Source organism: Malaclemys terrapin, chromosome 1 (genome assembly GCF_027887155.1).
Source record: "Malaclemys terrapin pileata isolate rMalTer1 chromosome 1, rMalTer1.hap1, whole genome shotgun sequence".
NCBI lineage: Eukaryota > Metazoa > Chordata > Testudines > Emydidae > Malaclemys > Malaclemys terrapin.
Window position 1 is genome coordinate 274,859,470 of NC_071505.1, and position 27,450 is coordinate 274,886,919.

General features: G+C 39.4%; 1 protein-coding gene across 5 annotated transcripts in view; it reads left to right on the forward strand.

The window, feature by feature from the left end:
* Positions 1-27,450, forward strand: part of KLF12 (KLF transcription factor 12) — a 341,692-nt gene that overhangs the window by 294,716 nt on the left and 19,526 nt on the right. For all 5 annotated transcript variants that reach the window (XM_054013293.1, XM_054013310.1, XM_054013302.1 and 2 more), the window contains one exon: positions 26,787-26,944. In XM_054013293.1, coding sequence (XP_053869268.1) covers positions 26,787-26,944 — 158 coding nt within the window. The remainder of the gene's footprint in view (positions 1-26,786; positions 26,945-27,450) is intronic.

Genomic DNA, 27,450 nt, shown 5'->3' on the forward strand with positions numbered 1-27,450 from the left:
TATAGTAGATCACAAACTAAATATGAGTCAACAGTGTAACACTGTTGCAAAAAAGCAATCATTCTGGGATGTATTAGTAGGAGTATTGTAAGCAAGACACAAGTAATTCTTCCACTTTACTTCATGCTGATAAGGCCTCAACTGGAGTATTGTGACCAGTCCTGTGTACCACATTTCAGGAAAGATGTGGACAAATTGGAGAAAGTCCAGAGGGAGAGCAACAAAAAATATTAAAGGTCTAGAAAACATGATCTGCAGTAGAATCTCAGAGTTACGAACACCTCGGGAATGGAGGTTTTTCATAACTCTGAAATGTTTATAACTCTGAACAAAATGTTGTGGTTGTTCTTTCAAAAGCTTACAACTGAACATTGACTTAATACAGCTTTGAAAGTTTACCATGCAGAAGAAAAATGCTGCTTTTAACCATCTTAATTTAAACAAAACAAGCTCAAATCTTTTTTTAAACTTTCCCTTTATTTTTTTAATAGTTTATGTTTAACACAGTACTGTACTATTTTGGGGGGCGGGACGGGGAGAGGGTCTCTGCTGCTGCCTGATTTTGTACTTTCGGTTCCAAATGAGGTGTGTGGTTGACGGGTCAGTTTGTAACTCTGGTGTTTGTAACTGAGGGGGGACATAGTAACAGTTTTCAAGTATGTAAACAGTTGTTACAATGAGGAGGGTAAAAAATTGTACTATCCTCAGAGGATCAGGAGAACAAGAAGCAATTGGCTTAAATTGCAGCAAGGGGGGGTTAGGTTGGACATTAGGAAAAACCTCCTAACTGTCAGGGTAGTTAAGCACTGGAACAAATTACCTACGGAAATTGTGGAATCTCCATCATAGGAGGTTTTTAAGAGCAGGTTAGACAATCACCTCTCAGGGATGGTCTAGTCATGCCTTGAGTGTAGGGGACTGGACTAAATGATCTATTAAGGTCCATTCCAGTCCTACATTTCTATGATTCTGTGAAAAGGTATTTGAGTGTTTCTGTTTGATTGGTTTGGTGTAAGAGGGGTAGGTATTGAAGGGGCTGTGAAAAGGTCCCTCACCAAAGGTTCTTAAGCAAAGTAAGCTGTCATGGGATAAGAAGGAAGGTTCTCTCATGGATCGGTAACTGGTTAAAAGATAGGAAATAAAGAATAGGAATAAATGGTCAGTTTTCAGAATGGAGAGAGGTAAATAGTGGTGTCCCCGACAGGTCTGTATTGGGACCAGTGCTGTTCAACATATTCATAAATTATCTGGAAAAAGGAGTAACCGGTGAGGGGGCAAAATTTGCAGATGATACTAAACTACTCCAGCTGGTTAAGTACAAAGCAGACTGCAGAGCTATAAAGGGATCTCACAAAACTGGGTGACTGGGCAACAAAATGGCAGATGAAATTCAGTGTTGATAAATGCAAATGAATGGACATCGGAAAACATAATCTCAACTATACATATAAAATGATGGGGTCTAAATTAGCTGTTACCACTCAAAAGAGTGATCTTGGAGTCATTGTGGATAGTTCTCTGAAAACATCCACTCAATTTGTAGCGGCAGTCAAAAAAGCTAACAGAATGATGGGAATCATCAAGAAAGGGATAGATAATAAGACAGAAAATATCATATTTCCTCTATATAAATCCATGCATGCAGGTGTGGTCGCCCCATCTCAAAAAAAGGTATATTGGAATTGGAAAAGGTTCAGAAAAGGGCAACAAAAATGATTAAGGGAATGGAACGGCTTCTGTATGAGGAGAGATTAACAAGATTGGGACTTTTAAGCTTGGAAAAGAGACAACTAAGGGTGGATATGATAGAGATCTATAAAATCATGACACGTGTGCAGAAAGTAAATAAGGAAATATTATTTACTCCTTCTCATAACACAAGAACTAGGGGTCACCAAATGAAATTAATAGGCAGCAGGTTTAAAACAAACCAAAGGAAGTATTTCTTCATACAATGCACAGTCAATCTGTGGAACTCCTTGCCAGAGGATGTTGTGAAGGCCAAGACTATAACAGGGTTAAATAAAAGAGCTAGATAAATTCATGGAGGATAGATCCATCAGTAGCTCTTAGCCAGGATGGGCAGGGATGGTATCTCTAGCCTCTGTTTGCCAGAAGCAGGGAATGGGCGACAGGGGATGGATCACTTGGTTCTGCTCATTCCCTCTGAGGCACCTGGAATTGGCCACTGTTGGAAGACAGGATACTGGGCTAGATGGACCTTTGGTCTGACCCAGTATGGCTGTTCTTATGGTCTTAAATAGTGAATTTGGAGGAGGTAAGGGAGAATGTATGGTGAACATGACCAGGAGATTTCAGGTGTAAGGGAGGCAGCATAGAACAACATAGAGATGCTGCTGGGGAGAATACAAAGGGGGGACGGAAGGAAACAGAAATATCCTGAACACAAGGCCTGAGCCAAACAATGGTGAGAGATTAATGAACCTAGATGTAAAAATTTTGAAAAATAGGTCTGGAAGCCCAAATAAAATATTTCAGCCTGAACTTTAAATTTCCTTTCTGTGTTGTTAAGGTTAACAATACATATAAAGTAGCTTTGCATAATTTAATAAATCTAAACAATGTATTATCAGTGCACTATGCCTGAAGAGAGAACTTTAAAACTGTGCAGTGCTTTAAACCAATATTCTTTTAAAAAAGATATTGTTTTTAGCACCAGTTCAAAACCATTATGAAATTTGGTCCCACCATTATGAAATGGTTCCTTTCCTCTGTAACGCTTTCTTCCTATGATCTTTGCCCCCCTTTTTTTATTTGGGAGGGAGAGTCTTTAGAGAAAAAGAACAATTTCTCTAACACTTGTAATTGACTGATATGGAACAGGAAAAAAATCACCTTTCTGTCTTAGTGTTTACTTCTGACCTCAATTATTTTGTACTCGTTGAAAAACCCTGTAGCTTAACTACAGGAATGGTCTGATTTCTTCTAGTGAAAATGCCTTGCAATAATCTTCCCAAAACTGCACAGGGCAGGTGAAGTCTTTATTTTGGGGGAAGAGAAGGAAGTATGGAATTATCTGGAGGGTTAAAGAACAAAGACCAGGAAAGGCAGGTTAAAATTCAGAAAAGAACTACAGGCAGATGCTGCCATCTAGAGTCAAGAATTGATATTAGTCATATTTTAAAGTGGGATATTTGGCTCCAGATTAATGTATTGTGAAAACAGTATCAGACAGAATCTTAGCCTAACAGAAATGCTTTCATGATGTTTTTAATTCCATTGGGAACAGTTGGTGAAGGTCATTTGGGTATTTTAAATACAATATTGTCATGGATAAGTAGCAAACAGAAGCTAGTATTCCAATCGTAGAGAAGTAAATATGAAATTGAAATACAAAAAACTAGAATACAAAGAAAATGATGTGCAAATAAGTAGTCACAATTTTTATTATTATCTGAATATAACAAAACTTGCTATTCATAATAGGTATTGAATGAAAAGTAGACGTTCTCTGCAGTGTTGCAGTTGAAACACTGCAATGTGTATACATTTTTAAAAACAGCTTTTACTGGATTTAAAGAAACTACTTACTGAATTGGTCTTATAAAATCTTCTTTTTAACATAATATTACCAGGGACCAAATATGCCCTGTCAATGTCCTTTTAAAAATATTAATTTATTGAAACACAAACATTGCAGCATGAAAGGCAACCTGAAAATATAGTTGTTCAGAAGCTGTATAATCAAAAATGAAACTAATTGGTTTTATTGCTTGAACCTGAGAAAAATGCAGAAAAGGAAACAAATTGCAAATTGAGTAAAAATAAATTATATTTTAAAATTCTCAGTTCCAGTCATGGAGGGAGATGGTGTTTTTAAATATGCTTTCTGAACTTGACAATGTCCTTTGATATACCTTCCAAGTGTACTTATTTTGTACATCACAAAAATCAGTTCATTGACTAATTAAATATTTTGTGGTTAGACATGCCTCTTTCACCAAGTTTCTGTCATGTTTAACAAACTTGGACTCCAATTTTGAAAACACTTGAACCTGTGCATAGCTATATCCTGCAAGTAGCCACATTGATTTCAGTGAAAATATTCATTCTCATTTATGAATATGCATAAGTGCTTGTAGATCAGGGTCTGGAGGAGTGCCCTCAGCTCTTTTCTCAATGTTGGACAAAGTCTATCTATCATCTTGAATTCAGACAAATATATGATATATATATGTTACTCTCCCACTCACTATGTGGGTGTTGCTCCTGTTAATGCTGAGTGTGAACATTTACCTCCAAAATCTGGAAATAATAATTCACTTACTTGCAAAACATGTTATATAGCTGCCATTTGTAGGCGCTTCCCTGCAGCAGTGTTAGTGATTTGGCAATATTATCATTTTGAATATGAAAATTATTAATTGTAGTGGCAGGTTTCACGTCTTTTCATTCACATATCTGGCAGCATTTCCTATACACTTTTTAAAAAACAAAACAACCAAAATGCTGTTTAATTTTGAGCTGCCAAAACATCTTTGTCAAATGCTGAAATAAATGGATACAAATTATTCAAGTCTGTGAATTCCATCATATTCACATACGTACATACATTTGTGCATGCGCACTCAGGCCTCTCTGTTTAATGGTGCATGGTGTTCTTCACCCCTTTCTGTTGCTCTGTTATGTCTCTTTATTCTCAAAGAACTGAGGAACACTGTTCTATTTTCATGGAAGTCTCAGCCCAGGATCAAAACATCTTATACACTTTGACAAAATCTGCTCAGCCATATTTCTAAAAGAACTCTGTGAAAGACTTGCTTTATAGTTTTACTCTTTCTTTTTGTTCTTTGTGGTTTGCATTATTCTGTTGGAATCTTAAAAATAACTGCACATTCGTTAACAATGTTGTTTTTCCCCCTCTTTTTCACCTTCGCTCCCTTCTCGTCCTTGCAGTCCAGACTGAGCTATTAAACACCTAAATTCACACCTGAGTTCTTTTTTCCTTCATTTCCTTTGATTTACTTAATCCCACTGTTTAATTCTGAGGTTTAAAATAAGACCCTGGCGCCATATCTTTTTTTCAACCTTGCTCAATTTTCCATGGTTCCAAGAATAAACTGTGGCTCTTGAAAGCTCATCCATATTATTTTTCTTTGTAGTTATTCCAGTTAAAGGGGTCACCTACAACTTTTTGAGAATTTGGACGATTAATATTCTCTGACTGCTGGTCTAATATGATTACTACTTTCATGTCCTTATTTTTCCCTCTGGTTTAGCAAGTTAGAAACAAACACAGCATTTCTATTTACCTTCTTGTTTACCTTCAGATATATCAGCATAGCTCTGGGAATAAGGTAGTTTCATTCATTTGTACTCTAATAACTTTGCAGAAGCAAAGTATAAAACTCGGTTAACCAAATTTTCTAAAAATTCAATCGTGCTTTCATGTTCTTAACCCTCAGTAATGTGTGTAAATGTTTGTTGGATGAAGCTCTTGGTCATTAATAATTTCACAGCATCCTTTAAATCCTTTCACAGTGAAGCACAGGTGGAAAAAACGTTTTATACCAAAGAATTTTATTATGCCAATAACTTTCTGAATTCCTAGTTCATTTCTTTGAGATAAATGCAATCTATCCTATATATCTTAGGTTTTTATCACCATTGTATCTGAATGCTATACCTTATTCTTAGATTACAATCTTGAAAACACTGCTGCATATGCCTCTCATGTGACCAAACCTTGGAATATTAGATTTAGTTCAGAGCACTTCAGTGCCAATAAGATAGTTACAAATTTGCAAAGTTCCAAGAAGAGTAGCAAACAGTATAGATAGCTGGAGGAATTGACTACAAGAACAAATTCAGAGTTAAATATGTATAGCCTGGCAAAGCAACAATTAAGGGGCATATAATAGCATATAAATATTTGAAATGTACAGGTACCAAGGATGGCAAAGGAGGGATAATATAGGAGCATGCATGGATGTAGAAATTAGAAACACAAGAAGAAAATGGTTTTGATTAGGGTTGCCTCTCAGATCCTACATTTACAGACTCTACCAGCCTGCTCTCTCCCCCACACCACAATGCACAGAGGAAAAATCTGTTAACATTTAAAATGCACATAAAATAAGGACGTGTCAGATCCTTCCTCCTGTGGGAGGGGCCAGGAAAACACAGCTGTCATGAGGGTGGGGCTGTGCAATCTGTAACTTGGTGAGCTGCCTTTGCTGGCGTTGAGGCATCCTAGCCCCTCCTTCAAGTTCAGTCAAGGCAGGAGCAGTCTGCATAGGCTACTGCTCCTCAGTGTCTACACTAGCTTCTCCTTCCTCCTGGCAACATGGCTTTCGCATGACCCTTATTATTGGCTGGATCCCCCTGAAGCTGCCCTGTAGGACTCTATTTGTTGCTGGATTTCTGTGTGGGGAAAATGGCATGCTCACTCCCACCCGTATTCTGTCTTCTAAGCTCTGTTTGTGTGTATCTGTCTACCTGCCATATTTCTAAGACTCCTTAATGTTGCTATCCCGTGTTATTCCTAACCCCACTCAGTTCTGCAGAGGTAGTCCCAAGGGGAGAGAGGATGGTTCACAGAGACGTCATTTCCCCACTTTTCCACCAAAGCAGGCAGCTCTGCACTAGGAGAGTCCTCACCAGGCCAAAGTTATTGTCATTTTATTCCTAAAAAGTTACAATACACACAATAAGACTTCTCATAGTGAATCTTGTACTATTCTCCTCTTAATATTTATTTCTTTTGCATATATCAAATTAAGATCATGCTTTCTGCTTAGGAAAAATACTGTAATTTGCTCCATAAATGTTTTTACTCAGGGCGAAATCCTGACCCCATTGACGTTAATGGGAGTTTGGTTATTGACATCAGTGGGGTCAGGATTTCACACCACGCTTCTTTTTAGGTTAGCAGATCTATCCCTTTGTTGAGTTGACTCTTCTGTTGCTTTTAATATTTGTGTGCAGAAGCTTTTTTTCTTTTGCAAAGTTTTATTCCTTTCAGATAGTCATTGAAAGGCCCGTCATTGCATTCCTGCTTGGTTTCGCTTAGCTCAGGAGAAACTATTTATTTAACATGTCTCCATTTAAATGGGCACTATTGTCCTTGAAATGTCAAATATAATGTGACATATCAATTATTGTATGTCAAGCAAATGATGTATTTGCAGCCCCCATTGATTTAGATGGGATTTGACATGTGCTTGATGTATTGTAATGGCGCTTCTTCAGTTCAGTGGATATCTTGGAAACAACGATGAATGGCATATAAATCACAGAACCACCTTTTGCAGGGATATTTCACAGAATATAAAATAGAGGCTTGGCTTTCCTACTAGTCTTGGTCAATAATGGCTTCCCTGTTCCAGGTTTGGGGGCCTCAATGGCTTCCCTGTTCCAGGTTTGGGGGCCTCTAGTGGCTGGTAGGTCTGCCAGTAGTATTCAAGCAGACCCTGACTGCACACTTGTTCTACTCAAGGATGATTATTATTTATTTATTTATTTTATTTATTATTATACAAAGGAAAAACTAACATTTTGCAGGAGATCTTTGATTATGACATGAAGGAAGGGTATGCGGTTATATAAAACGTGCAACAAGACTATAACTCTGATCCTGCAATAGGATAAGTAGGAGTTTCTTCCTGACCATATTGAGATTGCAGAAGGAAATACACTGGATTCTGTGTCTCTGAGAAGTGGATCTGCAATTGTGTGCTTTTTATTAAGCAAAACAGCTGGATATGGGGCCTAGCACAGACCTGCAGAGCCTACATATGATACACTGCTTTTTCAGTGGCATATATGAAATGAGCTTGCTGGTCTCAGCCCAGGTCCCACGAGCCAGGTGGGTGTCCACTTCACAAAAAAAAAAATCTCATAATTGGCACTGAACGTCACCTTGCTGGCAGTCTCCGCCCAAAGAACAAAGGGGAAATCCTGGGCCCATTGACATTTGTGGGAGTTTTGCAGTTACCTGCGGTGGGGTGAGGATTTCACCCGGTGGGTTGAATCACCCTCTAACATCTAGATGTGATCACTTCAGTTAAGGGCTGATGGACGTTGGCAGAGCAATGTGGGGAAACTTTCAGAAGCACTGCCCATGCTGTTCCTGTTCAGTGGATAAAGCGAGGACATCAGTCTCTAGTCTGTCAATTCACCATCTCTCACAATTAAGGAATTCAAACTTTTAAAAAATTAATCTATGGCAAACCCGAAAATATGCATCTAACGCAAGGATCAGCAACCTTTGGCACGTGGCCCATCAGGGAAATCCTCTGGCGGGCCAGGACGGTTTGTTTACCTGCAGCGTCCGCAGGTTCGGCCGATCACAGCTCCCACTGGCCACAGTTCGCCATTCCAGGACATCCCATGCCGCTTCCTGCAGCCCCCATTGGCCTGGAACAGTGAACCGCAGCCAGTGGGAGCTGCGATCGGCCGAACCTGTGGACACTGCAGGTAAACAAAGTGTCCCGGCCCGCCAGCGGATTTCCCTGATGGGCTGCGTGCCAAAGGTTGCCAATCCCTGATCTAACGCAAGGATGAGAATCTGTCTCTAAACCTTAGCATTCACTAATGTCCATGTCACTAGCACTTTCCAGCTATTTAAGTGTGTATAAGTTGGCCATATTTTCAAGTTCCATTTCCAGCTGTAACTTGGCCTGGTATATTCTGCATGTTCTGTGGTACACATCTTGTGAGAACATGCAGGAGTTAGAGGTGAGATTTAGAATTGCTTTGGGGGCCTACACTTTTTTGTTATTTTAATGTCTAGGTATCCCATATGAGATTGGAGCCTCGTAGAGCCAGGTAGTGTACAAATACCATAGTAAGAGTTAGGGCATGTCTACACTACTGCTTAAGTCGATCTAATTGATGTCACTCAAGTGTGTGGAAAAAAACACTCCCACCACCTGTAACGCAAGTTACGGTGACCTAAGGGCTGTCCACACTAGCGCTATGTCGGTGGGAGACACTTTCCCGCTGACATAGCTTCTACCTCTCACAGAGGTAGAGTAATTATGCCAACAGGAGAGTGCTGTCCCATCGACATGCAGCAGTGCCAATGTAGTACTTCTAGGGTAGACCTGCCCTCAGTCACTACACAAGAAGATTATAATCTAGGTAGACAAAGAGTAGGAGAGAGGAAGTAGTAGTATTCCTGTTTTAGAATTAAAGAACTGAGGCACAGAGATTAAGTGATTTACCCAAGCCCGTATAGCAAGTCCTTAGCAGAAACAGGAACTGACACAGATCTCTTGAGTTCCAAGCCAGTGTCTTAACCACAAGACCACCCTTTCCTGACTTTTAGTGGTGACAGAATATGTAACCTTAACATGTCATTAAATAGTGCATTTTATTTAAGTAACATTCCTAACACCCATTTTTGTTTTATTGTATAATGATGAATCTGAGATAATATGAGGCTTTGTAATTAAATGTGTTTGCTACCCTTGGTTTGTATCTGCTAAGTAGTACTATACTTTTAAATGGATCTTAAGTGCAGCACTTGTTGGTAGGGAAGAGCTAGGCTGTGGCATATCAGAAAAGAACCCAACCAAAAGTACATAACGAATATCAGGGCATGCAGAATCAATATCTTTCCCCTTTGAACAGCAGAGGCTGAAGTTAAAGCAGTTTGTTGCTGAAGTAGATTAATATTGAGCCATTTTCTGTTCTGACTTTAAATCTTTTTTGCAAAAATGAAATAGAATTTAATTCTCATATGTTGGATAAAGGGTAGAATACTATGTTGGGCCTCTTTGTCCTTACTGGTATTCTCTGATCTTTGGTACCAATAATCTTCCTGCTGCACGTTTTCCAAAACAGGTTAGTCAGGCTTTTAACATGAAGGAATGGGAATGGTCTGTCACTCAAGCTACAGAACACTGAAAAGGTCAACGATGTACTGAAAACAACTATAATTTACTGAGCATAAGAGACACTGAAATTCTGACTTGTCATTTTTGTAGGAAAGATTGTAACAGGAACAAGAACCCAGCCTTTTGACACTGATTGTAACGAATACAGTGTGAGAAGCAGTCTATGGTTATTGAAGTCTGACACCTATATTATTGGATGGCCCCCATCATATGCTGTACCTCTATTATGTCAGGAGTGGGACTTCACCGGGCCACATGACAGTTCTACATGACATTTAATTAATCTTTTTACAAAAAAATCCATAATATCAGTATTCAAGATTTCTTTCATTTCCTTTCTGTAACAAGTACCACCCTATGTTTGAACAGCCAACTGATGTGTCAGATTCTTTTTTATGTGAATGTTTCTCATCTGATCTGGCCCATACTTTATCCTCTTCCATCCTCTCCTCCTGACTAAAACCTAGTCCTAGGACTAGTTCTAGTTCTCATTGCACTCCTGGTGTGTGTGTGTGTGTGTGTGTGTGTTCCTCGCGCTGTTTTAAGAGTGATTCTTCTATCATGAAGAAACAGTCCAATGGGTGAAAGTCTCTTCTCTCCACACAAAGCCAGAGTAATTGAGCTTTGTCTGAGCAGCTGCTGGAGCCCTCGTCCTCTGCAACATTAAGCAAGTTATAGACACTTTCCAGCTGTTGCTTCAGTTTGAGGAATTGGAATAGCTACCACACCCCTCTGTGCCTGCTACTTGTGGATTTTATGGCCTTATAGCTTCAGTCCGTTCTGCACCCAACAGCCCCTTTCACTCTATCCTATTAGGAGCCTGCATGGAGATCCATTCTGCAGTCTGCAGAAGGTGTGGAAGCCCCCAAACACAGTCCTTCTCCAAGGCTTAAGAGATTCAAAGTACCCTGAATAGACCTTCCACACCTGGAAAAATTTCACCTATTCTAAATAGCAACCTATGCCAAACCTGCCTGAACCTTTATAGTATACACAAATAAAATCCTTTTAGGAAATAACAGGGTTAGAAAACACTGCTGTAGAAGAAATAGTTAAGAGTAGTATGACAGGATCCATTAAAAAAATTTAGTGAGGTGTTTGATTCTCACTTGAGGAAGGCTGTTTAACAAGAGTCTTTAAATCAAGTTTGGATGACTTTCTAAATGATGTGCACTATTTCATACATGAGTTCTTGGCTGGATGCAGTTGTCATCACATTAAATTTGTAGCCTATGTTATGCAGGAGGTCACACCAGATGATCATAATGGTCCCTTCTGACCTTGAAATCCTTGACTGATTTCTTCATGATTCCCCTGACTTTGAATATTTTCCTTCATTTTTACTGTAGCTATTGTGGTATCGCACAGCTGAAGGTTTTGTTTCCATAAACCTTTGTAATGACCTATCCAGACACCAATGTCCTTTGGTAACTGTAACTATGTGCTTTTGCACTATCTATGTGTTAAGGCCCAAAAATGTTACAAAACAATATATTTTCTCATCTTTTAAGATCCAGTACATTCTTTTTCTGCTCAATTCCCTCTTTGTGTTTGTATGTGTGTGTGTTTTTAAAAATATAGGATTATATGCTATAATTAGTGGAGAAATATGGCTCCATTAGAAAAACTGTAGTCAATACGTGTATCTGCTCTTGAAAAAATACATTGGTGGCAGTAATGAGTGCTGTACGCAATGCCTGGTACAGTTTGTAAAATTCCAGACAGTAAGCAAGTAAACGTTATGGTGGAATGAAGAGGAAATGTGTTGATCTATCCTATGGGATATGATGGTTATCTTCAAGAGGAGTACAACTATTAAGGTACCTGCTGTGATTCACTGCTGCATCAATGGGAGATGCTCTCCTGTTGACTTACCTTAATCTTCTCGTTCCGGTGGAGTACCGAAGTCAACCGGAGAGCGCTCTGCAGTCGATTTTAGCGGGTCTTCACTAGACCCGCTAAATCACCCCCTGCTGCATTGATCGTACCCGGTAAGTGAGACATGGCCTGAGTATGTTTCCCAGATCTGAAGAAGAGCTCTTTGTAAACTCGAAAGTTTGTATCTCTCACCAACAGAAGGTGGTCCAATAAAAGATATTACTTCACCCAATTAGTCTCTATATGTACTTAGCTGGCTCTCATCATCGTTGTATCTGAGCATTTCGCAATCATTAATGGATTTTGTCTGCACTATACCCCTATGAGAGAGGTGTTATTATCCTCACTTTGCAAATGGGGAATTGAGAGAGATTAAGTTTTTTGCCCAAAGTTACATGGAATATCTGTAGCAAAGTCAGGATCCTCTGAGTCACAATCCAGTGCCCTGAAACCACAATATTAAGATGCTTTCAGCATCAAAAACACTCTGGGTCATGCCCGTCCTCAGCCCAACACTTGGAATAATTAAAACTACACTAGTAAATGTACTATAGGCAACAGTCCTAAACTGGCAAGGAAATAAGTTAGATGATCTAATGCAGGGGTCGGCAATCGGGCCAGTTTGTTTACCTGCTGCGTCTGCAGGTTCGGCCAATCGCGGCTCCCACTAGCCGCGGTTTGCCATCCCAGGCCAATGGGGGCTGCGTGAAGCAGTGCGGGCCAAAGGATGTGCTGACCACTGCTTCCCACAACCCCCATTGGCCTGGAGCAGCAAACTGTGGCCAGTGGGAGCTGCGATTGGCTGAACCTGTGCACGCGGCAGGTAAACAAACTGGCCCGGCCCACTAGGGTGCTTACCCTGGCGGGCCACGTGCCAAAGGTTGACGATCCCTGATCTAATAGGTCTGTGCCATATTGCTACCTTCTTTAATCCTCAGATAGAATCATAGGAGCTCAGTTACAAAAGGGGATGCTGTAGGATGGATAAATAGATGTTTCTCTTTTTTTACATCCTTCTTTGTATTATGATTATGTAGGAGAGTATTTGAAAAGGAACACTAGCAAAGATGTTGTAAGAATAAACATACTAAAATAATGACCAGGCCATACAAATCCTGTATTTTAACTCTGAAGAGAGGGCTAATTGCATGACAGGTGTGGAGGAAAGGCCTGATATTCATTTTTAAGGAAAAAAAGCAACAGTAGAAAGGAATCCAGCTGAGGAACAGGTTACATTTCTAAGTTTATAGAAATGGAATTTTTTTTCCTCCTGACATTTTCAAATAAAAGAAGAAAGTGCACTAATCTGGTAACTGTGACTATTAAACCCCACTGTGAAATACAGGGTTCATGTACTGCAGCAATATATCACAGATTAAATTATCTGCACATGATGCCATCTTAGTGCAGCATTACCTTTAAATATTTTCTCCAATTAATTCTTGTGGGTTAAATCTTTAAAAAAAACACTTCCAAAAGTTTGTAAATATTAATATTTTGCTAGCATTTAGGGATTGGCTTGGTTGGACTAAAATGAATATTTCAGGACTTGATACATTTTTGCCTCTTTCTACACAAAGTACTCAGTGTCAGTTGGAAATAGTTGAACAATTTAAGTCAAATAATTGAATGGTTAAAGTCCGAAAGGGAGACATATGCTAGAGGGAAACTGCTTATCATGAAAACACATTACATTATATTTCAACAAGGCAGATAAAGAGGGAATCTTATTAACTCATCTCATGAGAACCTACTTATAAACTCACCTGGAAAATCATAGTTAGTGCAATGAGGCAAATCTTGGATCCGTACTCAGTTTTTGCCTCCGGGAGCGTGGTGTAAACTATGGGTGAAATCCTGGTCCCATTGAAGCCAATGACAAAGCTTTTCTTCACTTCACCCTAGGATTGTTTTAGATAGGATCTTTGCCTGAATAGCAATGCGGATGTGTCACATTATTTTCTTTGGCTTTGAAATTGTAAAGCACATTCATAGACTCCTAGACTTTAAGGCCTGAAGGGACCATCATCATCATCTCAGACAACCTCCTGCACATCGCAGGCCACAGAACTTCACCCACTCACTCCAGTAGTTGGCCCATAACTTCTGGATTAGTTACTGAAGTCCTTAAATCTTCATTTAAAGATTCAAGTTACAGAGAAACAACTAATTACTCTAATTCAAAGCAGCAAGTGACGTGTGCCCCACGTTTCTGAGGAAGGCAAGAAAAACCCCAGGGACACTGCCAATCTGACCTAGGGGAAAATTCCTTCCTGACATCAAATATGGTGATCAGTTAGACCCTGAGCATATGAGCAAGACTCACCAGTCAGACACTGGGGAAAGAATTCACTGTAGTAACTCAGAGCACTTGCCATTTAGCATCCCATCTCCAGCAGATGGAAATATTTGATAAGAGCAATCACAGATGGGCCACATGCCATTGTAGGCAATCTGATCATACCATCCCCTCCATAAACTTAGCAAACTTTAGGTTTTTTGTTCTCTCTGCTCCCCTTGGAAGGCTGTTCCAGAACTTTACTCCCCTGGTAGTTAGAAACCTTTGTCTAATTTCAAGCCTAAACTTATTGATGGCCAGTTTATATCTATTTGTTTTTGTGCCTACATTGGCCCTTAACTTAAATAACTCCTCTTCCTCCATCTGATGTATTTATAGAGAGCAAACCTATCTCCCCTTATCCTCCCTTTTGTTAGGCTAACAAGCCAAACTTCTTAAGTCTCCTCTCGTAAGGTAGGTTCTCCATTCCTCTTATCATTGTAGTAGCCCTTTTCTGCAGCTGTTTCAATTAATCTTCTGGGAGACCAGAATTGCACATAGTACTCCAGATGTTGCCTCTCTAGTGTCTTGTATAATGATAGTAACACTCCCATATCTCTATTGGATATACATTGCCTGATGTATCCTAGGATTACATTAACCTTTTTCATGGCACACTGGTGGTTATAGTCATCCTGTGATCAACCAATAGACCCAGGTCTTTCTCCTCCTACATTACTTCCAACTGGTAAATCCCCAGCTTATAGCAAAAATTCATGTTGCTAGTCCCTAACTTCATGATCTTGCACTTTGCACTATTAAATTTAATCCCATTTCTATTTCTCCAGTTTTCAAAATTATTCAAATTTTCTTGTATAATATTTCTGTCCTCCTCTGTATTCGCAGTACCTCCCAATTTTTTTGTCATCCACAAATTTTATTAGTTCATTCCCACTTCTGTCATTAATAAGTTTGGTACCAAGACCAATCCTTGAGGAACTCCACTAGCAAGTTACCTCCAGCCTGACCATTCCCCTTTCAGCCTGACCCATTGTAGTCTCCCCTATAACCAGTTCCTTACCACCCTTCAATTCTAATATTAAGTCCCATCTTCTCCATTTTAACTAATAATTTCCCATGTGAAACTGTATCAAATGCTTTACTGAAATCCAGGTGAAAATCAGCTATCTTCTGTAGGAAAAAGATCTGGTTGGTCTGGCATGCTCTAACTTTTGTAAAACCATGTTGTATTTGTCCCCATTTATTTCTGTGTCCTTAACTACTCCCTCTTTCAAAATTTGTTCCAAGACCTTGCATATAATTGAGGTCAAACTAATGGGCCTATTTCTGGATTACTTTTTTTCCCTTCTCAAATATGAATTTGCAATTCTGAAGATCTCCAAGTTTGTGGATTTATTAAAAATTCTTGCTATTGGGCTTGCAATATCATGTGCCATTTCTTTTCATATTCTTCTATGGAGACTATCTGTGCCCACCGATTTGGTACCATTAAGTGGTTTGAGTTTGGCTTCCACCTCAGCTGTAGGGGAGGGATAGCTCAGTGGTTTGAGCATTGGCCTGCTAAATGCAGGGTTGTGAGTTCAATCCTTGAGGGGGCCACTTAGGGATCTGGGGCAAAATCAGTACTTAGTCCTGTTAGTGAAGGCAGGTGGCTGGACTCGATGACTTTTCAAGGTCCCTTCCAGTTCTAGGAGATAGGGTATCTCCATTAATTTCTACTGCCGTATCCTTGTTCCCATTAGCCTCCCTGCCCCTCTCTCCCCACCAGCTCCTCATTACCCATATTAAAACTGAGGCAAAGGGTTTTTTTAGGTGTAGTTCCATACCTATATTTTCTTTAATCTCCACCCCAACCTCAGTGTTTAGTAGTCCTGCATCTTCGATCCTTGTTTTCTTTTTATTTTTATGGCTAAAAACTTTTTACTATTGGTTTTAATTTTCTCTTCAAAATCCAACTCAGCTTGCTTTTGGCAATTCTCGCTTTTTCCCTACACTTTCAGACGTCTGAATGGTAGCTTTCCGTGCTGATCCATTCCTTGTAGACTTTCTGCTTTCTTTTAATGACCTATTTGAGGTGCTTGTTCATCCAATTTAGTCTGCAATCCTTCCCTATGATTTTTCCCCTTGCTTGGGATTCAGGCTTCAGCTAGTTTCTCTTACTTTGACTTGCTGTAATTTCAAGCCTCCTCAACAATCAGATCTTTGACTGCTTCAGTCCAGTCCACTTACCTAAAAAATTAATTCCCTTAATTTTTTAAAGTTTGCTCTTTTAAAATCAAGAACCCTAGTTGCAGAACTATTTTTATTTATCCTTCCATTTAGTTTAAACTGAATAAACTCATTTTCACTCAAACTAAGGTTGTCCTCTACAACCAGTTCTTCTGTGAGTTCCTCGCTACGTACCAATACTAAATCTAAAACGTCATTACCTCTTCTTGGTTCAGAGACTATTTTGTGAAGAAATTTGTTGAATATCACATCTAGGATTATCTGGGCCCTACATTTATTAGTAGCATTTGTCCTCCAATCGATATGTGGGGAATTAAAGTCTTCCCTAATCAGACAATTCCCAGTAATTTATTTCATTAAATATTTTAAAGAGCTCTCTAGCTATATCCAAATAAGACTCCAAACACTGTCCCAGTGGAGCTTCTGTTACCTTTCTTCTCTAAAGTGATTTTGAACCAAACAGATTCTGTTTTATCCATTCCATTTCTTCTAATATCTTTACAGTCTACCTTATCATTAATATACAATGCTAGTCCACCACCTTTACCTTTATTTCTGTTTTCTGTTACCCTTCAATACCTGTATTGCAGTCATGACTACTATTCCACTATGTTTCTGTCATCCCTATAATATCTGGTTTCATTTCCTGCACCAGTAGTTCTAGTTCCTCCATTTTGTTACCCCACCTCCTTGCATTGGTGTACAGAAATCTTAGTTGTTTCTGATTGGCTTCACCCAGTTTCCTCACCTGATTAAATACAGTCATTTCACTGCCAGTATCACCTACCTGACTGTTTTGTTGTTAACCATTTTCCTACTATTTGTTGTTCCTTTCATTTGATTTTCCTTCCTCTCAATATTAAAATCAAGTGTGGAGATTACATGAGCATCTCCCAACCATCTCATCAGATTCCTAGTTTAAAAGCTCTTTTAATCAGTTGTATCAGCCTCCATCCCAGAAGTCTGTTTCGCTCCCTATTCAGGAGGAGTCCATCCCATGAAAACTGCCCTCTGTCCGTTAATGTCTCCTAGTGGTTAGACATCCCAGAGCCTTCCTTCTAGCACCATTGTCTGAGCCATCTGTTGATCATCATAATATTGTCTCCCTTTTGCTCTATTCCTTTAGGAACAGGCAGAATCCCACTAAAGAGCACTTGAGCCTCCATTTCTTTAAGTGTCTTCCCCAGCCTGGCTTAGTCTTCCTTGATGCATCCCAGTGAGAGGATTCTTTCATGCTCACATTAGTATCCTCTTCAGCCTCAGGTCCACATCTTGTATCTTAGCTCCCAGCAGATACAACACCCTTCTGTTCTCCAGATCAGCTCTGATAACAGACCTATCTATTCTTCATAGTAGGGCATTCCCAATCACTCAGACTTGCCTTTCCCTGGTGTTGGTGCAATTCTGTTATTTCTGGTTGCAAGTCTTCTCGTCTTCTGGTCTCCCTTGCTGTCTTCTGTGAGTCATCCTCTGTCCTCCTGTTGCTCCAAACACAATCTCCATTGTCTTTTCCCCTCTTGTTGTAGGACTAGCCATTCATCTTCTCCCTTGCTCTCCCATCTTCTGTTACTGTCTGCCTCCCCCCCTCCATTTCCAACTCAGCACACCTGTTCCTCAGCTCTATTTCTCCTTCGCTAGCTGGTCTTTTCCTCTGCCTTGTCTTCGTAGTCATATGCTTCAACTGGCCACTTTCTTCATCCAGCAGTCTACCCTCACAGTTCTCAGGTTTATGCATCTGCAAGTTTTGAGATTTCCCTTTGATCTCCTCTCTCCTCTCCTCCCTCAGCTGCTCAAATCATCTTTGAAACTGAACCATAGTTTCTAGCTGCATCTCCAAACCTCGGGCCTGCCCTTCCATCAGATCTATCAGGCAGCACGTCATATAAATGAAGCATCTTTTAGGTACCCTCTCCAGAATAACGTACATCCCACAGCTTCTGCATCCAGTCATCTTCATTGTCTCTTCCATTCTTCCATACTACTGCCTTTGTAGCTGTCACAGCCATCCCTCCTAAGTGCCTATCAAGAAGGAAACAAAAAACAAAACAAAACCACAATGCACACCCTCCACCAAACTCCCACTCAAACTCCCCTGTTTTCAGCTCTGCTGCCCCCTGTGCCACTGTTCATATTCAAACATTATTCAAAGCTGTTGTTTTTTATCTGTGTATTGCCCTATGAATGATCTTTAGCAGTTAGTTTGAAGTAGCATGTGGCTCACAAATTTTAGAGGGTACACAGGTCAGGCTCTTAGGAATATTTCAGATAGTAAGCAACAATTTAAAACTTTTATCCACATTCAGCTTACCAGATGGCAAAAGTTGGATGCATAAATATCTAGAGAAAGTGGGGGGGAGAGTTGAAGTATCATTATTTATTTGCATTGTGGTAGCATCTAGGAGTCCTAGTCATGGTCCAGAATGTCACTGTGCTAGGCACTGTACAAACACAGAACAAACAGATGGTCCTTTCCCCGCAGAGTTTACAATCTAAGTAATACAATCTGAATAAAGAAATACTTGATAGACATGGTTATCAGACTGAAAATGTGTAGAGCTAAATAAAAAATGCCACACAAAAAACAAAGATTCTGATCAAACATAAACATGTCAGGATTTTACTTGCTAATGAATACAATTTAGCAGGATTTATATTGACTTCTTAGATTTATTAATATATCAGATTTATGAAGTATTCTCTAACAATAAGAACTTCCATTCAATGGGAGAGACAAAGGCAGAGAGAAAAACTGAAACTTTATTGATTAGATAAGTGTGTTGGAGAGAGAATTTCAAAAAATCAATTATGTATGGTCGTCTTCAGTAGGTACTTTGCTTTAAAATGAATAAGAGATGAAATGTATTCAAAGTAGAACAAGAAAAACATTTAATCCCAAATGGTTATGGCCATTAGTTTGTAACAATAGTAGATGTATTCTTTGAAGTATATACACTCACAGACTGGCTGTGGTTCATGCTTCAGGCCAATGGGGGCGGCAGGAATCGGCGGCCAGCACATCCCTCAGCCTGCGCCATTTCCCGCAGCCCCCATTGGCATGGGACAGCGAACCATGACCAGTGGGAGCAGCGGTCGGCCGAACCTGCAAACGCGGCAGGTAAACAAACCAGCCCGGTCCGCCAGGGGGATTACCCTGGCAAACCATGTGCCAAACGTTGCCAATCCCTGGGCTAGAATCTAGTACAGTCCCCTATGCTGAGGCAGGACCAAGCACACTTAAGACCATCTCTGACAGGTGATCTAACCTGTTCTTAAAAACCTCCAATGTTTGGGATTCCATAACCTCCCTTGGAAGACTATTCCAATGCTTAACTTCCCTTATAGTTAGAAAGTTTTTCTTAATATCTAACCCTAAATCTCCCTTGCTGCAGATTAACAATTATTTCTTGTCCTACCTTCAGAGGATGTGGAGAACAACTGATCACTGTCCTCTTTGCAACACTGCTTAATATATTTAAAGACTATCTGATCCCACTTCAGTCTCCTTTTCTCAGACTAAATATCACTAGATTTTTTGACTTTTCATCATACATCAAGTTTTCTAAACCTTTTATCATTTTTGTAACTGTCCCCTGGAGACTGTCCAATTTGTCCACATATTTCTTAAAGGTTACATCTAAACTATGAGCTAGGGGTGTGATTCCCCTGAAACCAGTGGGCATGAGGCACATTGGTTAACTTTTCCAGTTTTTTCTGTTCCATTTGGAAGGAAACACAAAAGAAAAAAAACTAATCCAGCATTGATATGATCTCCTGTTGCAGGGGATCTCAGTGCTTTTATTAAACCTAAGTGCCCCATGCCTAACCCCTGCTATTCTCCCATTGGTCCAGTGAAGAGATGACATAGCTATACTTCCTCTTCTGGGCCACATGCTGTGTGCATGCATTATAGCTGAGCCAGCAAATGTCAGATGAGGATGAGATGTAGTATGTCAGGAGCTACTATTGGGAAAACATTCAATTGCTTATCGTTAGTTCAGATCTAAAGAAATGCCTTCATGTACTTTTTTGCAAGTGTGAGTTCATTGTGATGAAGTTAATTAACAGAGGTTTCCTTTTCTCCATGGATTTTACTCTTTAACACACATTAGGCAAGAACATCATTGCCTGAAGTGAACTAAGTTAATTCAAAAAAGAAGAGAAAAGAAAAATATAATTCAAGCTCGTATTGGTTTCTGGTCACTTCCTCATTTTGCATTGTGAAGTATGTATCACAAAAGTCTGTATCTGCACTGTTTAGAAAGAGACTTCATGGTAGTGTGATGTAATGTAAGGGTATATACTGCATGAGTTTGGACTGACCTGCAATACTCAGGGTGGCAGAGCAAGGAAGGAGTTATACAAGTCATTCTAAATGAATGCCAACAAAGAGTTTATATCATACCAATCGGTCATGCATTTTATATAGGGCACATATATTAGAGAGAAACTATTTTAGAAATGTCTTAAGAGTTTTAAAACATTATAGTGGAATTGTTTGTCATATCCCTCAACCTATGACGCCAACTGCCTTAGCTACAAAGAGTCCAGCAGCACAGGTCATGGAGAATGGGGGATGGGTGGGTGGGAAGGAGAATTAAAGTACAGAATTTTTAAAAACATGTAAAAATGCCCTAAAGATACCTTTTTTGTACATAAGAATGTCATGATTGTGAAGTCTGATATTTTGGAACCTCCCAGGGATAGAAGCACATGCTATATATTCCATTGGAATCTGCCCTTTCCAGTTGTACAACAATCCTATTCTGATGGTTCACTGGATTTTAAATCTGTCATTAGTCCAGGACTGATTATTGTTGGGTTGGGGTGTGGTATAATTTTGGGGGGCAAATTTCCACATATAGTTTTTAAATAAGAAACATTTCTCTATTGATCCAGATAAAGATTCCTGGGGCCAGATCCTTTGCTGATGTAAATTGTCAGAGCTCCATTAAAGTTATTGTTTCCCTAAATCAGGTATAAGCATTTCAATAATTTATGCAATGCTTAAGTGCAAGATTGTTAACTGATAACATTTCTGTGCTCTTTAACAAAACAAGTCTCTAATGTAAAATCTTCCTGGTTTATGATGAGCATAAAATTGTTGAAGGTCTTTTTTGACTGTCATTTCTCTAATTAATTATATGCTTGAGTTAGGGGGAACATACAGTATCATTAACTAACTGTATTGTTATCTTATATATATAAAATGTGTCTAATAATGTAGATGATGGTTGTTTTGATAAGACATATCTTATGGTTCTTGTACATTGTCACACTGCACTCTCGTCTCTTCTGAACCCAGTTTCCTTCCAGCTGACAGGAAAGAGTTTGTTTTGCACATCGTTGCACGTTCAGTTACATCATAGGATGAGAAATGATGTAATTCACTATGTTCCAACGGGGCAAATCAACAGTTCAAATCAGCTGCATTTTGTCTCTGCAGAAAGAAAGTATTATGGATAAAGCCATAGTCACAAATTTGCAAGTTCCTTTGTTTGCTGGCTACACTGAATGTAATCAAATCATCCATATCTCTGTATAGTATACAGCATGTATGTAGTTTTTGCTTCATTTGTATATACAGCCAGATCCCTTCTTTCTCTGTTGAAAAAATTCTCTCCTTAAATTCCCAGTGTAAAATCACCTTAAAAATGTATTAACTACAGTAATTACCATTAATAAAATGAGTAATGCACATCTTCCTTTTCTGATTATCTTAAACCATGTTTGACATGTTTTATGATCTAATATTCCTAATATTTATATTAACCATGCACAAAACAATACCTAATAGATAAGACTCGGGGGAAATATAATAAGATATATATACACACTATGAATAAGATATTGTTAAGAAGATTGTAGAAAATAGAAATAAGAGGTATAGGTGTTACTTTAAACTAAAAGAGGAGATTGAATCTAACCTATAAAACAAATTGAAGGTATCAAAATCATTGCATTACTGTACAATGAGTAGTTTGGTGGCTCCATATGACAATGGTTAGAGTTTTGTAAGTAACATAAATTATAATGAAATAAATTTAATAAATAGTTTATATAACCATTCATTGTTGCAGTTGAATGTTTAGTGTGCTTTTACAGTACTTTTAAACATTACTCTAAATGAGAGCATGCTAAGAAAAATATATCCGAGGGGTAGAAAAAATACTTCTGTTTTCAGGGGGCCAAATTTTGACTATGTGTGAAGTTTTGTTGGAAAGGAGCATATTTTCAGCCCTGGAAGCACACTTCAGTTCACCCTGCAGGAAAAACCAGTGGATGCCTATATCTGTCTGTAATCCTCAGAGCACAGAAAGAGAAAGGGTATTTCATCTTTGGAGCAGTATGCGTGGTATGCCCACAGGCCAACTCCATCAGTGCTGAGTTCGCAAACTAGCAAAAACATTATATCCTCACGGGCAGAACTTTTTCAGAAACAAACTAGAATAAATCAGCATGTATGGTGGGGCCACTTTTTCTTCACTCTGGGCTGACCCCTTGGTGAAGTCATGAGAGTAGAACAGCTGCGAGTTCCAGTTATGGCTCAGCCACAGAAGGAGGGAGACCGAGAACCATAGCGAGGGGAGGACAGGGCCTTCAGTCCTGTCATGCTGAGTTAGTCTGCTCTGGAGGTGTCACTCACCACTGGACCCGAAGGCTAAGATTTAAAAAACAAAAAACTGAAAGTTAGGATTTAAAATCTATATTTAGTTAAGTACGTGGCCTGATTTTCATAAATGCTAAGCACCCATAAGCAGCTATGTCTCTGAGGCCCTTGTATCACTTTGAACTAGGAAGGTATTCCAGAGACCCAAGGATTTTCTTCAACTGCACATTCTCAGTTTCTGTAATTTATAATCCTAAATGCAGGCATATTATGTCAGAATGTTCTGCTTTTATTTTATGTGTGTTCACTTTTGTGCACATACAAGGGAGAATTTTGCCGAGAAAGTGTACATTTTTCATAAATTACTAATTCTCGTTGCTAAATTCATGTGTCATTCCTTCTATGTAGCACCTAGAAACATGCTATAATTACAGTAATAAATTTCTCATTTTATAATTGTTTCCTTTTGTTAATACTGAGAAGATTTAAAACCATTCCCTTTCCTCTAAAAAGCAGCATAATGTTTAATAGCTGAATTCCCACATGCTCACTCACCAGCATGGGATCTGTGATATCTGTCTGTATATATATATTTTGTTGTGTGAGAGAGAAGGTAGAAACACTGGTAGAAAAGACCTTGTTGAGGAAAAGCTATGTTAAAGAGATGGGTTTTACATTTGGTTCTGAATGTGATCAGGCCTTTGACTATATAGCGAATTCCACAGTGTAGGTCCAACTCCCATGAATCGTATTTCCAACCAGCTAAGTTCTGCCTATTTAAAAAGAAAACTGAAGACCAAATACAGAAAGTAGCTACTGTAAGATTAAGCTTGTCCTTAATAGTCTGAGGTTGTCTGTTGCTGCATGGACCAAAAGCAGAAGTGTTTTTCAGTGTATGCAAATAGTGGGAAGCAAAATACATGGGACTTAAAATAGGTACCTTGGCCGCAAAGAAAAGATAATATTGCACTAGCTGTGCTGTTCTAATGCCTGTTGTAATGAGAGCCAAAGAGCATGGGCCATTCTAGAGGACTAGAAGGCCATCTGCTGGTTGAGTCTAAATTTTCATTATATCGCAAAGGTCTTTTTTTGCCTCTAGTGTGAGAGAGAAAAGTTCAGCCTTCTGGACATGGATTTTAGCCACGCAAGTCACTTTGTGGCTGAAGGTTTATAGACTACTCAAAACATTTAAGTCTAAACAATGTTTGATTGTTTGTTTTACCTCAAGTTTCATTAAACAATAATGAATATAGTTATTGTTGCTGCTTATCTGAAAAGAGCAGCTCTTCCCTGTGATAACTTTTACACAAGTTACACAGCTGTTAATATAATTAAATAGGGTTGAATATGGAGTAACTCTGTTGGGTTTACACTGGGCAGTCTCACTGCCCAGGTTGGCTCAGCTGGGCTCCTCCCGAATCCATCTGTGGTGGGTTGCATGTGCCCATCCTGGTGTGAAACAGGAAGGAGTTAAATCCCTTCACTGGGTAGAAAGGAAGAAGATGACAGTTAAAGACTGACTGAGCTGCTAGACCTGGAGCGACACACTCACAGCTGTGCCTTCTAGCAGCCTAACAAGTCACAGCTATCAGTTTTAATCTCCAGGTCTGGCAGCTCAGGTAAGGATCAGTTTTCTCCTTGTTGCCTGGGAAAGGTGTTTAACCTCTTCCTGGTTCACAAATACTCCCCATTCTAAGCCATCACAGCTACCAAGCGAACTGTTGTACTGACGCATCTGTTTTGGGGAAGGGAGTCATGACTGGCACATATTTAGAATATGGCACAGTTCTCAAACGTCAGAAAAAAAGTCATTTTATGTGACTATAAAATCTTAGGTTTTTTTAAAAATTGAATCTGTTCTATAGAATAAAAATATACCTCTTACATGAATACCCAGTTGGCTTCCTTCTCCAACAGGGCTTCCTTGGATGATGTGTTACCCCTAAACTATGCTTTCCCTCGAGCATCATCGCTGAGCAGAGCCAGGCAGTGAGACCTTTATGGCCCTAAAAAGAGGTTTTGAGTAGGTTACTTTGTAATTTCTTCATTTGCTGGTTGTTGTATACAACTTGTTCAAGTAAACAGAATGTTGTGTTGTCCGTTCACCTATAAGGATCTTGTAATGTTCAAAGCACATTTACAGCTGAATTTAAGATTAATACAGGAGTGGCTTCTATCAGAGGAGCCTCAGTAATGTAACCTTATGCTGTCTTTAACTGTTACTTTGGTACCTCCATATTTTGGGTCTTATGGTGAACAATGGTCATTACTCTGAGGTCCTTCTTATAGAAAATTGAGCCAATTCCTGCCATAGCACTGCAGGATCTGCCCCTATATGAGTTGCAATAACTTATACACCAAATAAGTGAAGGACAGAGGAAGATCACCTCCTATTGGGAGGTTAGTTCATAGTTGTATTATGTGCTTTTGGGTTGGTTAGTGGATTATTTAGTCCATGTTGCTGAAGTAAATAGAATGGTTTGGATTGATACTTGTGATTCATGCTTTGCATTATTTTGACACTCCCACCTCAGTGTGCTCAACAGGATGACAAAATTTATTATTTATGTGTGATTCCGTACTGACACAAAAAGGCAAGGCACCATGACTGCATCACTGCTCAACTGCTGTTTCTAGCTTTGGCTGTGTGGGCCTGATTCTTAGCCCATTAAAGCTACTGAGTATTTCAGTGAGGCACCAGGATCAGGTCCTCTGCCACAGTTGCAATACTGTTTCACTTTCTTTCTCCCCATATGAATTTTGCTATAAACGCAGGGCAGCTTGTAGCAGTGAGGTCACTGGTCTGCATGTGATGTAACAAATAACTTAATGGTACCTGCTGATTATGCTTGCCACTCATTTTTCTCACTGTTAGACATCACAGCTGTATAATGGACTTGATCCTCCTTCCATCAACCAGACATTTAAACAAGCTGTACTTTCTGCAACTTGAATGCTTCATTCAAGATCAAGATTTTCTGGTCTTGTGGCTTTTGTTCAGAGTATGTTCTGTACGTACAATGTTTAGGATTTAGGGGTTTGTGTTTGATTGGGTTTGTTTTTGTTTTTTACACATTCAGCTTTTATCTTTGCTGGTGGGAATTTGTTTAAAATAGTTTCTGGAGTAGTATGATTTATGTCCATGAATCACGTAGCCCAACTCTCTAATCTGCTGCAGATACCAAAATGCAATTCCTAAACCATTTGCTTGTCAGCTAGATTTGTTTCTTTTCATGTCACATAATCTAGTAACTGATGGACAGTATTCTCCTAGGAATTGTTTTCTAGTTACTTGGTTTTGATTTCAAGGACTCTGTCCATTTTCACAAACTCCCTAGAATATGGCTACAGGTCACATACACACTGGGAAACTCTAAATTATGATAATGCTTAAAAATAATATTTATACAAAAAGAACTCTATAGTTCAGGCCACTATGGCTTTAAATCTGATAACATCCCAGTTTGGGGCTGCCATAAAAGCATGATCATGGACTGAAAACTTTTATGCATAGTTTTAACCCAGACTATTTACAGCCAAATTTCTAAACCCCCTAAAACTGCTTTGTTTCAGAAATGCTAGTATCACCACTACTGTCGAAATAAAAATGATACTTGTTCTGTATATTGTAACAAGATTTTCAAAAGTAGTGTTAATGGTTCTCTTTTGGAGAGTGACTACAGATCACAACAATTCCTATTTTAGTACTTTAGTTTCCTTAAGCTCCAAAATATTCTTGCTGGTTTCTTTTCATAAATGAATTTGGTTTCCTTTTCTGTGACCTGTAATTACATGTCAGTAACAAACCAAGTTGCATACCAAACTATTGTATTCTGCGATTTCATAAGTTTCTGTCCAAGTTGCATGATATTCCTTTGTCTTAATTTTTTGCTTCCGTTATATTTTACAGTTCAATTTCACCATTCAGTATTGAGAGCACAAGGCGCCAGAGAAGGTCTGAGTCCCCAGACTCCAGGAAGCGGCGCATCCATAGGTGTGATTTTGAAGGATGCAACAAAGTATACACAAAAAGTTCTCATCTGAAGGCTCACCGGCGGACACACACAGGTAGTACTTTGCTGAGAATATAATAATAATGCTTAGTACTTATACAGCATTTTATATCCTCAAAACTCTTTACAGAAAGCAACTCTTCCTCATGACAGCATTGTGAGGGGAGATACAGTACCAATAAGTGAATGTAATAGGTTGAAGTAAATGAATGTTATAATTTTACAGACTGGTACACTCAGAAACAGGTTGATGAAATGGCCAGAGACAGAAACAGCGGGAAGTGTCGACTGTTGAATAGGGCATTAGGCTAGCAGTCAAGTGACCTGGTTTCTGTTCCCAGCTCTGCTAGTGGGCAAGCGACTCTGCCTTTGTTTCCCTTCAGCCCTTTGGGGGGTTTTTTTGTCTCTTCAGGGTGGGGAGCTGCCGCAGGGCTCAGGGAGGGGGCGGAGCAGAGGTGAGCTGGGGTGGGATGCTGCCGCACGGCTCCCCAGGCCGGGGGAGGGAGTGGTGGGGAGCTGCCGCATGGGGGGCGCCTCAGGGCAGAGGGGAGGTGGGGAACT